The sequence below is a fragment of the Medicago sativa genome, chromosome 6 (assembly GCF_051527215.1).
Source record: "Medicago sativa cultivar Bolivia chromosome 6, Bolivia_mono, whole genome shotgun sequence".
NCBI lineage: Eukaryota > Viridiplantae > Streptophyta > Magnoliopsida > Fabales > Fabaceae > Medicago > Medicago sativa.
In genome coordinates, this window is record NC_140754.1 from 68,908,225 (window position 1) to 68,920,875 (window position 12,651).

The 12,651-nt window shown below is 40.4% G+C and overlaps 2 protein-coding genes across 2 annotated transcripts; both read left to right on the forward strand.

The window, feature by feature from the left end:
- The first annotated feature begins 1,732 nt into the window (after window positions 1-1,732).
- LOC146916509 (uncharacterized) lies at window positions 1,733-4,582 on the forward strand. Its single transcript, XM_085718579.1, has one exon. It carries the CDS (start codon window positions 2,810-2,812, stop codon window positions 4,223-4,225), a length of 1,416 nt encoding a protein of 471 aa, XP_085574705.1. The 5' UTR covers window positions 1,733-2,809; the 3' UTR covers window positions 4,226-4,582.
- Window positions 4,583-4,691: 109 nt separating this feature from the next.
- On the forward strand, window positions 4,692-12,062 carry LOC146916510 (uncharacterized). The gene is made up of 2 exons (XM_085721659.1): window positions 4,692-6,300; window positions 9,795-12,062. Exons 1-2 carry the CDS (start codon window positions 4,783-4,785, stop codon window positions 11,940-11,942), a joined length of 3,666 nt encoding a protein of 1,221 aa, XP_085577785.1. The 5' UTR covers window positions 4,692-4,782; the 3' UTR covers window positions 11,943-12,062.
- Window positions 12,063-12,651: the final 589 nt, after the last annotated feature.

A 12,651-nucleotide genomic window follows, 5' to 3' on the forward strand; every position in this document is an offset into this window, starting at 1 on the left:
AATTCAAACAACACCTAAATTCATTCCAGCTTCGATTTCAAGCTTACCAACACAACACAATTATTTTCGAGCTAGAATCTGCATCAACATATCACCAAACCTTGAATCATGCATTAACAAGTTCATCACACAACTTGTTTTCGGTTTCCTTTGAATCTGTACTGCAACAACTGCGATTCGGATCTTATAACAACATCTCAAATCGGACCAGTGATAGAATCAAGCAAAGAGGGGAAGAGCTTGAAGTTTTCCCGTCGGTTATCTACTTTTATTTTTTCTCCGATCTCAAAAGGTAACCAACTTCGTCTCACTCTTTTCTTTTTGTACTCATCTCATAGATAGAAAGCTATGCATATTTAAGTGTATGTTCAAAAATGCAAAAAAAAATCTACATAGGTTTGAATCCGATTTTTAAAACGTAGATCTATGGATTTTTACTTCGATTTTGGAAAAAACGATGCCGGATTCAAACTCTATGTGAAAAAGGATGTCAAAAATTGTGGTTGTTTTCAAAAAACGGGGATGGTTGTGGTCCGGTACGGCGGCGCCGCCCTGTTGGGTCGGCAGACCACCGTACTGGAGCGGCAATGCTCGCCGAAAGAGATGAAGATTCATCTCTGTTCATACTTTTTTTTTTCCAGAAAATAGAGAGAAATGAGAACGAGTGAGAGAGGGAGTATAGAGAAGAGGAAGTTGGGTTGTGGCTTGCTGGGTCGATTTTGGGGTATTTATACCTCAATAATCCGGTGCTTGCCTACCCACCCCTCTGCCGTATGCCCTCATCTCTCTGATTCCTCAGATCAGAATCAGATGTTCCAAATTGATTCGGTCCAGGCCCAACACGTTTTCACACTGGCCCATCTCTATTCTCATGGTTTCTTTTCTAAATCACTACTATTTTGCTAACTAACACCACTGTTTTCACCTTGACACCCCCTGTTTTCTTAAAGAAAAATCCTATGCGCATCACTTTTTCTTCATTATTTTCATTGTCGTTTTTTTTCTTAACATTTTAGTTTAACATATTAATCTTTAGCTATGATCTCATAATGTTTTAATTAGTGTTCTAATCTTTTTCTACATCATGCATTTGCTTCAATTTATCTAAGGATGTAATTGTTATTTCATGCATTTTAAATGTTTTTTTTTACTCCATAATTTTTCTTGTTAATTTTGCTTTACTTCATGCATTGCTTTAAAACTTTTAACATCATGCATTCTACTCTAGTATTTGATGCTTTAAATTTCTCATTTATCTCATTATATCATGATTGCTTTAATTTTGGTACCTATTCTGTTTTTTTTTCCTATTGCAAAGCCCCATAATTTTTAGTGTGTATAATTAGGGGAATGATGTAATTTGTTGTGGGCTTTGCATTTAGGAATGGTATGTAATAGCTTAGTAATTGCACACACCGACACAAGCACCGACACTACACCATTTTATCCATGCTTGCTTTACTTTTCGCATCGTTACGCCAATTTACCGTTAGTTTAGTAAAACCTTTTTCATTCCAAAAATCAAATAAGCAAAAGTCAAATTATTCTCTTAATAAACCTTGGATCCAAATCCAAGTGATTTTCCCTTTATTTTCTTAATCAAATTCCTAATTGAACTTTAATTAAACTTAGACTCAATTTCTCAAATAAAAATGAAACAACCTCACTTCTATTTTTCATTCTAGAGCCTTGAGGCCCCTCAATCCCCTTCTTAAAATTTTTTTCAAAAAATAATTAAAATCAACCTAACCCACAAAAAATATTTTTATAAGAGTGAACTACGACGGTTTTGATCCCTTTTAAGGGTACGTAGGCAGAGGCTTTAATCCTTTCAAATCGATCAAATAAAAATAACCAAAACTCCAACTTCTCCTCCCTCCATTCTTTCACTTCAACTTTAAACAATAAATTTTCAAATAAAAACGAAGTTAGAAAGAGGTTCTCACGGAGTACCGTGAACGAAGCGGGTGCCTAACACCTTCCCGAATCGTAACCGACCCCCGGATCCAAAAAGGGTTTTTCAATCTCTTTTTCCCTTCCCAAGAATAAAATCGAGCAAGTCCGGTAGATTGAAGGTTCAAGTCCAATCAATGGCTTGACACCCGAAAATCTTGGTCTACAAAATGGCGACTTCACTGGGGATCCTTCGCGGGTTAAGGCCACCTTTCTTTCTTTATTCCTTATGTTTTATCATTTGTATATACTTTGTAAATACGAGAGTGGTGAGATAAGCTCTGTACCCGGGCTTGAGTGAACTTAAGATAGGATCGGGTATAATCATAGTATCCATGCCAAGAGTACTCTTCGGCATGGGTACATGTGATAACCCACTCAATGGAAGGACCTTGGAGGTATACCGTTGTTGTCGCGAGTACTCGCGTATGGCATGATACTTTCAAGGGACCGTCGAAGTTGAGAACCTTTAGTCACCTTTAACCCATCTTGGCCTTTTAGGACGTAGTGCGGTGGCTAGTCGAGAGTACTCTCGTATTGGTCGTCACGCGATACTACACCCAAACGAGACTAACCGATGAATATTGTTGGAACGAGAGTACTCTCGTCGCCTAACAAATATTCGGACGTGGTTGAAAACTTTGGGAACCTTGGTAGAACCCTTGTTACAAGTGCAAATGGAAACCATAGTCCTTATCAAATGGCGTTGTTATCCCTAAGCTCCAACATTGTATATCCTAAACCTCATCATGTTTCCTTGCATAATCATACATCCATGCATTCATTCATAAAACTTTTTTCGCATTCATCAAAATATTGAAGGACTTATATTAGTTTTATTGTAAACATCGTAGATATGACTTTTAAAACAAGGAAGCTTAAGCAGTACAGCTTCAGGAAGCTGGATCTTGTAAGGTTAAGGGATTTAACGAATAAGGTGAAATGCTCGGACCGCTTCTGTGGAGATCACGGGAATCTACTCGGTATGGTCAGGATGAAGGTTGATGAGGGACTCCTTGGTACTTTTGTTCAGTTCTATGACCCAGAGTATCATTGCTTTGGTTTCCCAGAGTTTCAATTGGTTCCCACTTTGGAGGAATATGCTTTTTGGATTGGTCGACCAGTGCTCAACCAAATACCTTTTAGTGGTCTCGAAGATCCTCCTAGATTCTCAACCATTGCCGAAGCTCTCCATTTACCGACTACCGAAGTGAAAAACCATATTACCACTAATAGCAAACTCTTAGGTCTCCCTACCAAGTTCCTTTTTGAAAAAGCCGATTATTTCTACAGAATGTCCAGTGCTGACGCCTTTGATGCCATCCTTGCCCTACTCATTTATGGCCTAGTGCTCTTTCCCAACCTTGACAACTTTTTCGACATCCATGCCATTAAAATTTTCCTTTCAAGAAACCCTACTCCTACTTTGTTAGCCGATACCTATCATTCCATCCATGAGCGCACCTTAGCGGGTCGTGGACTTATCAAATGTTGTGCACCGTTGTTCTATAGATGGATTACCTCTCATTTACCCCGAACTCCTCGTTTCACCACCAACCCAGATGGCCTCCGATGGTCAGACAGACTCATGGCCCTTACCCCAAATGAGGTAGTGTGGTATGAACCAGCTTATGACAAAGGTACCATCATTGATAGTTGCGGGTTGTTCAACAATGTACCACTCATGGGTATGTATGGAGGAATCAGTTACAATCTGGTTCTCGCTAGACGTCAGTTCAAGCTCCCCATGGTAGGAAAGCCTCTCAGCATTCACCTGGATAACATATATTACCACAATGAGATTGACCCTACGGGAATGAGGCGCCAAATTGCACGAGCTTGGCACGCCATCCGGTGGAAAGATAGAGGCCAGTTAGGAAGGCGGACAGGGGCCGTCCATGCTGACTATACGCAATGGGTTATCGACCGAGCTATTGATTTCGGGATGCCTTACAAGCTCACAAGGTCCGTGTCCGCAGTAACTCCATCACCACCTATGCCCATGACCTTGGAGACTGAAAGGGAGTATCAGGAAAAGATAGCCGAGTTGATGAAAGAAAATGCAAGAGTGACGGAAGAGTATAAAGAAGCAGTACGCGAGAATGCATGTGTGATGGGCCTACTGGAACAGAGGGCTTGGGATATCAGTGAGCTGAAGAAGGAAATTGTCAAATTGAATGAAGAGAAGGAGGCTATCATTGGCCAGATTCCGGGACATAAGAAGAAGCGGAGCGCTTTCTTTGCCAGCACATGTTCTTACCCGTCTCCCTAGCGTGTCTGAAGTTTCTTCCGAGAGTTGTTTACTGCTTTATGCTTTATATTTGTATTGTTTTATGTTTGCAAGTATTTTGTATTTGGAGCCTACCATTTGGCTCAGTCTGTTAGAAAGGGATTTACCTTCTAGTATTTTATATTTGGAGTCTACCCTTTGGCTCAGTCTGTTAGAAAGGGATTTACCTTCTAGTATTTTATATTTGGAGTCTACCCCTTGGCTCAGTCTGTTAGAAAGGGATTTATCTTGTAGTATTTTATATTTGTAAGTTTATCCCTTGACTTTGTTGTTAGAAAGGGAATTATCTTGTAGTACTTTTATTATTAATGTAAGGTTTAAGATGTTATGTTTACAAAATTACTTCTATAAGTCCTTCGATAAAAATGAAAAAATGCATACTTGCGCATCTAGCATATCATGCATCATTTGCATTCATCAAGTGTCAAAATCAAGTCTCACACTTCACTCCTTTTCTGCCGCAGTAATTGAAAGTGGCCCGACGAATTCAATAGAAGCCTACTCGCATTCATCACACAAGGGCCTACATTAAGAAGAAGATGGCAAATGCGGAACAGGAAAACGTTCAGCTCAGAGCAGATGTTAGTAATCTCAAGGCAGAATTAGAGAAGATGGCACTTATGATGGAAGTCCTGATGACTGAGAGAGAACAAGCAGCGGTCTCCGAGCCAGCTCCTACTGTGGTCGCTTCTGTTGCACTTAATGGTACTTCACAGCCGATACCTGCTGTTGTTACATCTGCTGGGCCTACACAGCCTCTCATGGTGGGTTTCTCATCTGATGATATGAACAACCAGAGTTTCCGTCCCCCTGGTCCTCATGGTGTTACTTCCCAATACTACATGCCTCCCGGCTATCCTTGGGGCATGCCTCAGATGATCAATGATGGTGTCCGTCCTGGTACTACGGAAATGTCGTTCCCTTACGGCCAACAGTCAACACCATTTGTTCAACCGGGCCATCCAATTCCTCAGGCTGTTGTGACTCCTGCAGGACCCCATGTCCACGTCACACAACAAGAAGATGAACAGGTTTACCATTCAGGTAGTGTGGCAGGAAATAATGAAGTGGAAGACTTGCGTGAGAAATACGATGAAATGTGGCAAGAGGTGAAAGCCCTCCGTGCAAAAGATGCTGTTGGTTCAGAGGCCCATGAACTTTGCTTGGTCCCAGATGTTGTGATACCGCCCAAGTTTAAGTTACCAGAATTTGAGAAGTACAAGGGAAGCACTTGCCCTAAGCTTCATTTGGCTATGTATGTTCGAAAGATGTCAGCCCATGCTAGAGATGACAAGTTACTCATTCACTGTTTCCTCGACAGTTTGGCAGAGCCCGCGTCGAGGTGGTATATGAAGCTAGAGAAAGACAAGATCCATACTTTCAGAGATTTGGGATTAGCCTTCATTCAGCAATATGACTACAATGGATTCCTGGTTCCAGATAGAGAACAACTCAGAGCTGAAAGTCAAGGAGACAAGGAAAGCTTTAGGGCATATGCCATGAGGTGGAGAGAGTTGGCATCACAGGTCGTCCCGACAATAGGAGACCCAGAGATGACCAAAATCTTTCTCAGAACTCTCAATCTGTTCTACTACCGAAACATGGTTGCCATAGCTCCTAACAATTTCAATGACATGGTGATTATGGGAATGCGTCTCGAAGAAGGGGTCCGAGAAGGGCGGTTAGTTGTTGAAGATGGGTCGTCAGGAAACTCGCCAGGGGGTACATCGAGTGGTTCTTCGGGTGGTTCATCAAGTGGATCGTCTAATGGCAATAGGAGGTCTGGAAATGGATACCCAAGGAAAAATACTCAAGAGGTCAGCATGGTGGCCCATGGCGGTCCTCAACCTGTGTACCCGAACTACCCTTATGTGGCCAATGTTGCACCACAAATGCCCCCTCCACAAAACCCACCTCAACAACAACAACGTCCTCAAGCTCCTCCACCATACTATCCACCACTATACCAACAACCTTACCAACCATATAATCCTCAACCATTCTACCCATACCCATATTATCCTCCACCACCCTCACCACAACAACAACAACGCCCTGTTATACCCTAATTTTGGACCTAAAAATACTTATTCAATTCTTCTTTTCTTGCATTATAAGTCATTTGAACTGTCTCTGATCAATTGCATCTTTCTCTGCATTTTATTTCAATGTTATTTGCAAAATTCACACACAAGGGTATTTTAGTCATTTTCTATGTCTAAATTTCTCCCAGTCTTTCAAAATTTTGTTTGAGTCCTTTCAAACAAGTTTGAATAAGTCTTTGTTTCATTCTATGTCAGAATCCATTTCAAAAATTGCATTTGAAGTCATTTTAGGTCAGTTTTGCCCCTAGGGGCATTTTAGTCTTTTCAAGTGTCAAGACTCTGTTCAAATCTTAAAATTTGTCTCTGAGTCTTTCAAGTTGGTTTAAATAAGTTTTTTGTTTCAATTCCTTGTTAAAAATCCATTTTAAATTTGCATCTGAGTCATTTTTTAGTCATTTTCAGCCCCAGGGGCATTTTAGTCATTTCACACAAAATTTCGGCAGAGAGGTACTTTAAAGTACCTCATTTAGGCCATTGGTTCGTTTTAGTCCGTTTTGTCAAATTTTAGACGTTTCACTTTACGTTTAGTCAAATTACCATTTTTATTCCAATTTTATTTTTAGTTTTTTTAAAAGTCCTAAAGTTCCTAAAATTGCACTTTGGTCCTCCATGTTATTTTATCTTATTTAAGTTTTTTTTAGGTCAAATTTCGTTCAAGTTTTTGGTCAACTGCACTTTAGTCCCAAAGTCCCAAATATTGCAAGATAGTCTTTTTGTCCAGGTTATTTCTTTTTAAGTTTTTTATTTTGCAGGTCAGTCCTCCAATTTTCGCAAATTGCAGATTAGTCCCTCAAACTACAAGTCCAGAATCCAGTCCAAGTCAGTCTAATACCACGTGTCAGCCACTCATAGGGTCAAAGGCCACATGGCTCCCTATAAAAGGAGCATTCACTGCAATGTGTCAGGATCACCATTCACAATTTGCCAACACATCAAACACACAGAAACAGAATTTCTCTTTCTCTCTCTATTCAGTTACGATCAAAAGCCAGAAATCACAAAGAACACGAAGAACATTGATGAACCCTAGCTTCACCAGAATGAAGAATTGAAGTGAATTCAATGAAGTTCTCAGAGATTCATCACTGAATCCTCATCATCGAACTTGAAGCACTGCAATTCCGGTGTGAATCTGCCACCAAAGCAGCAAATCCACACGATCACAGTGGAGAAAGACGAAGAAATCGAAGGTTGAGTTCGATCAGTGAAGAAGAAGAGGTGAAGAACTGATTTATTTTCAGTTTCTGCGCAAGAACTTACCAGAAGCATCAAGAACATTCAAGATTCAAAGTTTTCTGAAGAAGTTCGTCCGAATCTCCAAATCAACTCAGGTAAGTACGCAAATCCTTCTCGTTTAGTTTGTCATCATCATCGAAGGATTAAAAGTGAATTTGAACGGTGAATCGAAGTGAAAACTTCGAAAAGATTCGAAAAGTGGAAACGAAACCCTAATTTCAAAAATCACGAAAGTTCACCGTTTGTTCTTCGATTTAAAGCATAAATTCATCATCAGCATGTAAAATAAGCCAGGATAGGGTTTAGTTTCAAAGAAATCAGAAGAAATTTTTCAAAACCCTAAGTCGTAAGTTCAAGTGTAGATCTGTTCGAATCCATGCCTAATTTCGAAAAATCAGTATCAGAATCATAGAGAGGGAGCCAAGACGAACACAACGGTGTAATGTTTTTCAGAAAAGGTGCTCAGGTGCGGCGGCGCCGCCGGCGGGCCACCGCACCTACTCCGTTGTGTCCGTCGGAGAAGACGACGGAGAGGAAGAGAGAAGTGAGAGCTTCTCTCACTAGAACGACATAGAGAGAGAAAGATAGTTGCAGAATGAATTGGACCGGTCTTCCAGCCTTTATAAAGGCTGCTGAACCGGACCGGTTCAATTCTGGTTCGCTCTAGGTTCCCTTTCCACCTTCAGATCTAGGTTTAGTTGGACCTGGATCAATCCAACGCTTCTGATGCGTTTGGATGATCCAGGGTCCATATCCTCTTGGGCCTAGGTTTGGACTCCTGCGCAGATTGTTTCCCCTCCATATTTCTTGCTATTTTGCACGTTGTTCTTGCTTTTCACACCTCTTTTGACTCAAAAAAAAATCTCTTCATAGAAGCATCTAAAATTCTTGTGTGTTTTCAAGATGTTTTTGGTATTTTTGTGAGTGTTTTACACCTTAAAATTGATAAAAGAGATGTATACTTGTCACTTGTGTTTTGTTCACTTTTCTTGTGATTTGTTTGCTATAGTTTCGTATAATATTTTGTTAAAATTGATATGGATGTTGGTGTGCAAATTTGTGAATATGTTAGCTTCTGAATGGTCTTTTCTTTACTGATTAGAGAATGCCATTTGATTGATTTCTTGGGATGCAAGTTATGTGTATGCTTTAATAGGTGAATAAATGGTAAAATAGGCCTATAATGATTCATAATCTTTAAGAGCTTGATATGGCTTTGTAGTTCTTATGTTGTGGCTGAAATAAACCTTTTGAAAAGCTTGTCACAACATGAGAATTATAAGACATGGCCTTGCCTTGGTATTGTGATGAGCATTAGGCACATTTTACCACTTTCTCTTGATTAGGTTTTATTTCCTTGCTTGATAATATTGCATTTGTTCCTAATACTTCTCTTGTTTATATTTTCTACCACTCTTTGCTTTATATTACTAACCATTTGTTCATTGTTTCATACATCATGAGCATTTCATCTTCCATTTCACATTTTCATCCTTTTATTTTCCTACATTTTAAAATTCATACCAAAGTTAGAATGTAAAGACTTAGGAATTTTGTAACATTTTAATTTCTTGGCAAAGAGGCCATAGAATGTATCTAGGGTATGATGTAAAGGACAATGGACTCTAATGATGTACACCGACACAAGCACCGACACATGCACACACTTCACTTTAGATAAATAGCTAGAATATGCATGTTTAGATGTATGCTTAGGATTGTATGTTTAGATGAATGCCTAGGACTTATACTTAGAAAAAACCAATTTTCCAAACAAATGTGAACAACTTCACTCAAATCTTTTCCAAATAAACCTTGGGATCCAACATCCCATTGAATTTTCCTTTTATTTTCTTAATCAAAAATCCAATGAAAATAATCATACTTTGACCACATTTTGCAAATGACTAATTCAACCCCACTTTTTACAATCTCATGCCCTTGAGGCCTCTTTCTATTCTTCAAAATCCATTTTCAAACTTAAAATCAACCAACAAAAACAAAAACATTTTTGAGAGAGAACTACGGTGGATTTGATCCCTTAAACGGGTACGTAGGCAAGGAACAAAATTCCTTCAATTCAAATAAAATAAAAATCCAAAAACATTCTTCTCCCTCCAATTCTTCATTTAGCAAACTTTAGGTGTAAATATCATTTCAAAATGGCATTTAAAAATAAAGCGCGCGCGTAGAAATTAAAGACGGTTCCTATAGGTTACTATAGTCGTTATGGGTGCCTAACACCTTCCCGTAGCGAAAACAACTCCCGGACCTCGATTCTCAAGGGTTTTGCTTACTTTTTCCCTTCCCAAGAAAAAATAAGATATCACCGGTTTAAAAGGTTCAAACGTAATCAATGTTTGACACCCGAAAACCAAGATAAAACACGCCCTCAAGCTCAACAGCAGCCTCGCCCTCCTAGAAATCAATTCCCTCCCATACCTATGCCATACAAGGATTTGTTGCCTTCTCTCCTTGCCAAAAATTTGGTGCAAACTAGGCCTCAGCCCCGCATGCAAAACCCTTTACCAGCCTGGTACCATGCCGATCGCACCTGTGAATTCCATCAAGGGGCACCGGGGCATGATATTGAACATTGTCGCGCCCTTAAAGAAGAGGTCCAGAAGTTAATCAATGACAAAGAACTAACCTTCACGAACCCTGACCCTGTTGTTCCAAACAACCCTCTGCCGCCACATGGGCCTGCTGTCAATATGATTCAAGAAGACAACTATGTTCTCTATGCAAGTGATATCAAGACTCCTCTGGTCCCGATCCATGTAAAAATGTGTGAAGCCACCCTCTTCAGTCATAATCATGAGGCTTGTGTTGTATGTTCAGTGGATTCTCGCGGGTGTAAGCAAGTCCAGAACGATGTGCAGGGTTTACTGGACAGGAAAGAGCTTGTTGTCACCAGAAAAGAGAAAGATGAAAGTGTTTGTGTTGTCACTCCGGTGTTCAAGACTCGAGAACCACTGGTGATAATGGTCAATCGTACTAAGCCAATTAGCACTCCTTTGGTGATCTGCCCACCAGAGCAATTGCCTTATGACTCTCAAAAAGCTGTGCCATATAATTATGAATACTCAATTCTGGAAAATGGGAAGAAGGTGCCTTTAGTTTCTCCAGTCCCTGTAGACAACATTGCGGAAAATAGCAAGATCTTGAGAAGTGGACGGGTGTTCCCGGTTGTTAATCAGAAAGAAGTCGGTGCTCCAGCCGAAGAAACGGTGAAAGAGCGAAATCTTGATAAGGGTAAAGCTATCAGACAGCCCAATGAGATTGTCTATGAAGATAGTGATGAGATCTTGAAACTAATCAAGAGGAGCGAGTATAAGGTAGTGGATCAGTTGCTACAAACGCCCGCCAAAATCTCTATAATGTCTCTCTTATCCAGTTCTGATGCCCATAGAGATGCCTTGATGAAGGTGCTAGATCAAGCCTATGTGGAATATGATGTGACTCTGGGACAATTTGAAAGTATTGTGGGGAATGTGACTGCCTGCAACAATTTGAGCTTCAGTGACGAAGACCTCCCAGTGGAAGGAAAGAATCACAATCTGGCATTGCTTATCTCCATCCTCTGCAAATCAGATTCTCTCTCTAACGTCTTGATAGATACTGGGTCCGCTTTAAATGTGATGCCTAAGTCCACTCTGGACCAGCTTTCATATCCAAAAGCTCTCTTGCAGCCCAGCACAGTGACGGTGAGAGCATTTGACGGAACTAGAAGGTCAGTATTTGGGGAAATAAAGTTGCCTATCTCAGTGGGCCAGCATGAATTTGAAGTTAAATTCCAAGTTATGGAGATTCAGGCCTCTTTCAGTTGCCTCCTTGGCCGGCCTTGGATCCATGATGCTGGGGCAGTGACATCCACTCTCCACCAGAAGCTGAAGTTCATAAGTCATGGGAAGTTGATAACCGTAAGTGGTGAGACGGCCTTGTTGGTCAGTAATCTGTCGGCTTTCTCTTACATTGGTGGTAGTAGCTCAGAGGGGTCGTCATTCCAAGGTCTCTCCGTTGAAGGGAGTGCAAAGAAAGCTGAGACTAGTATGGCTTCTTTGAAGGACGCTCAGAGGGTTATTCAAGAAGGCAAGACCGAAGCGTGGGGTCAGTTGGTTGAGCTGCACGAGAACAAACGCAAAGAGGGAATTGGTTTCCCGAATAGCAAGCCTGGGGCATACAATCCTGCTGAAGGTACCTTTCACAGTGCCGGTTTTATCTATGATTCACCAGAGACTAATGCAATCATTGAAGATCAATCTGATGAGGTGGCACCTGTCTTTGTGACACCCGGAGGAGTCTGCTGCAACTGGATCGCTGTGGATGTTCCTTCTGTGATACCTCGCTTTAAGTAATATGTTTGTCTTTGTTTTTGTTTTTTTCTTTAAGAAAACTCCTTTCGTCCTGCCCCAGACGAAAGTGAAACTTTGTAGGGCCTTATGTTTTGTTTCAAGTACTTTTGGTTATTAATGAAATCGTCGTTTCTGTCACGACCTTTTGCTTTATTTTATTTTATTTTAGTGCCTTTTCTGGAAAAAGTGGTAATATATAAAACCAAAAATATTTGTTCTCTTTTTCTTTTTCTTTTTTCTTTTTTTTTTTTTAAAAAAAAAATCAAACTCAAAGGTCTTGCATTTACTCATTTAAAATCAATCATAAATCATATGCAGGCTGAACATAAATGAGCCCGTTGAACACAGTAACCCTATGCTTCCTCCCAACTTTGAGGTTCCTGTGTATGAGGCTATGGTAGAAGGTGATGAAGAGATTCCTGATGAGATTAGATGGATGTTGGAGCGAGAAAGAAAAGCTATTCAACCTCATCAGGAAGAGATAGAAATTGTCAATCTGGGTACAGAGGAAGACAAGAAAGAAATCAAGATAGGGGTATTGTTGGATGCCACGGTCAAGGAAAGAGTTATTGAGCTTCTCAGAGAGTATGCCGACATTTTCGCATGGTCATAAAAAGATATGCCAGGGTTAGATGCCGAAATTGTGGAACATCGTCTGCCTTTGAAATCCGAGTACCCTCCTGTTAAGCAGAAGTTGAGAAGATCTCATCCC

Excerpts from the sequence above, each read along its gene's own strand:
- LOC146916510 (XM_085721659.1), top strand. The coding sequence starts at position 4,783 with ATGGCAAATGCGGAACAGGAAAACGTTCAGCTCAGAGCAGATGTTAGT. Across the intron at positions 6,301-9,794 it reads CACAACAACAACAACGCCCT|ATAGGTTACTATAGTCGTTA; the intron begins GTTATACCCTAA and ends AAGACGGTTCCT.
- LOC146916509 (XM_085718579.1), top strand. The coding sequence starts at position 2,810 with ATGACTTTTAAAACAAGGAAGCTTAAGCAGTACAGCTTCAGGAAGCTG.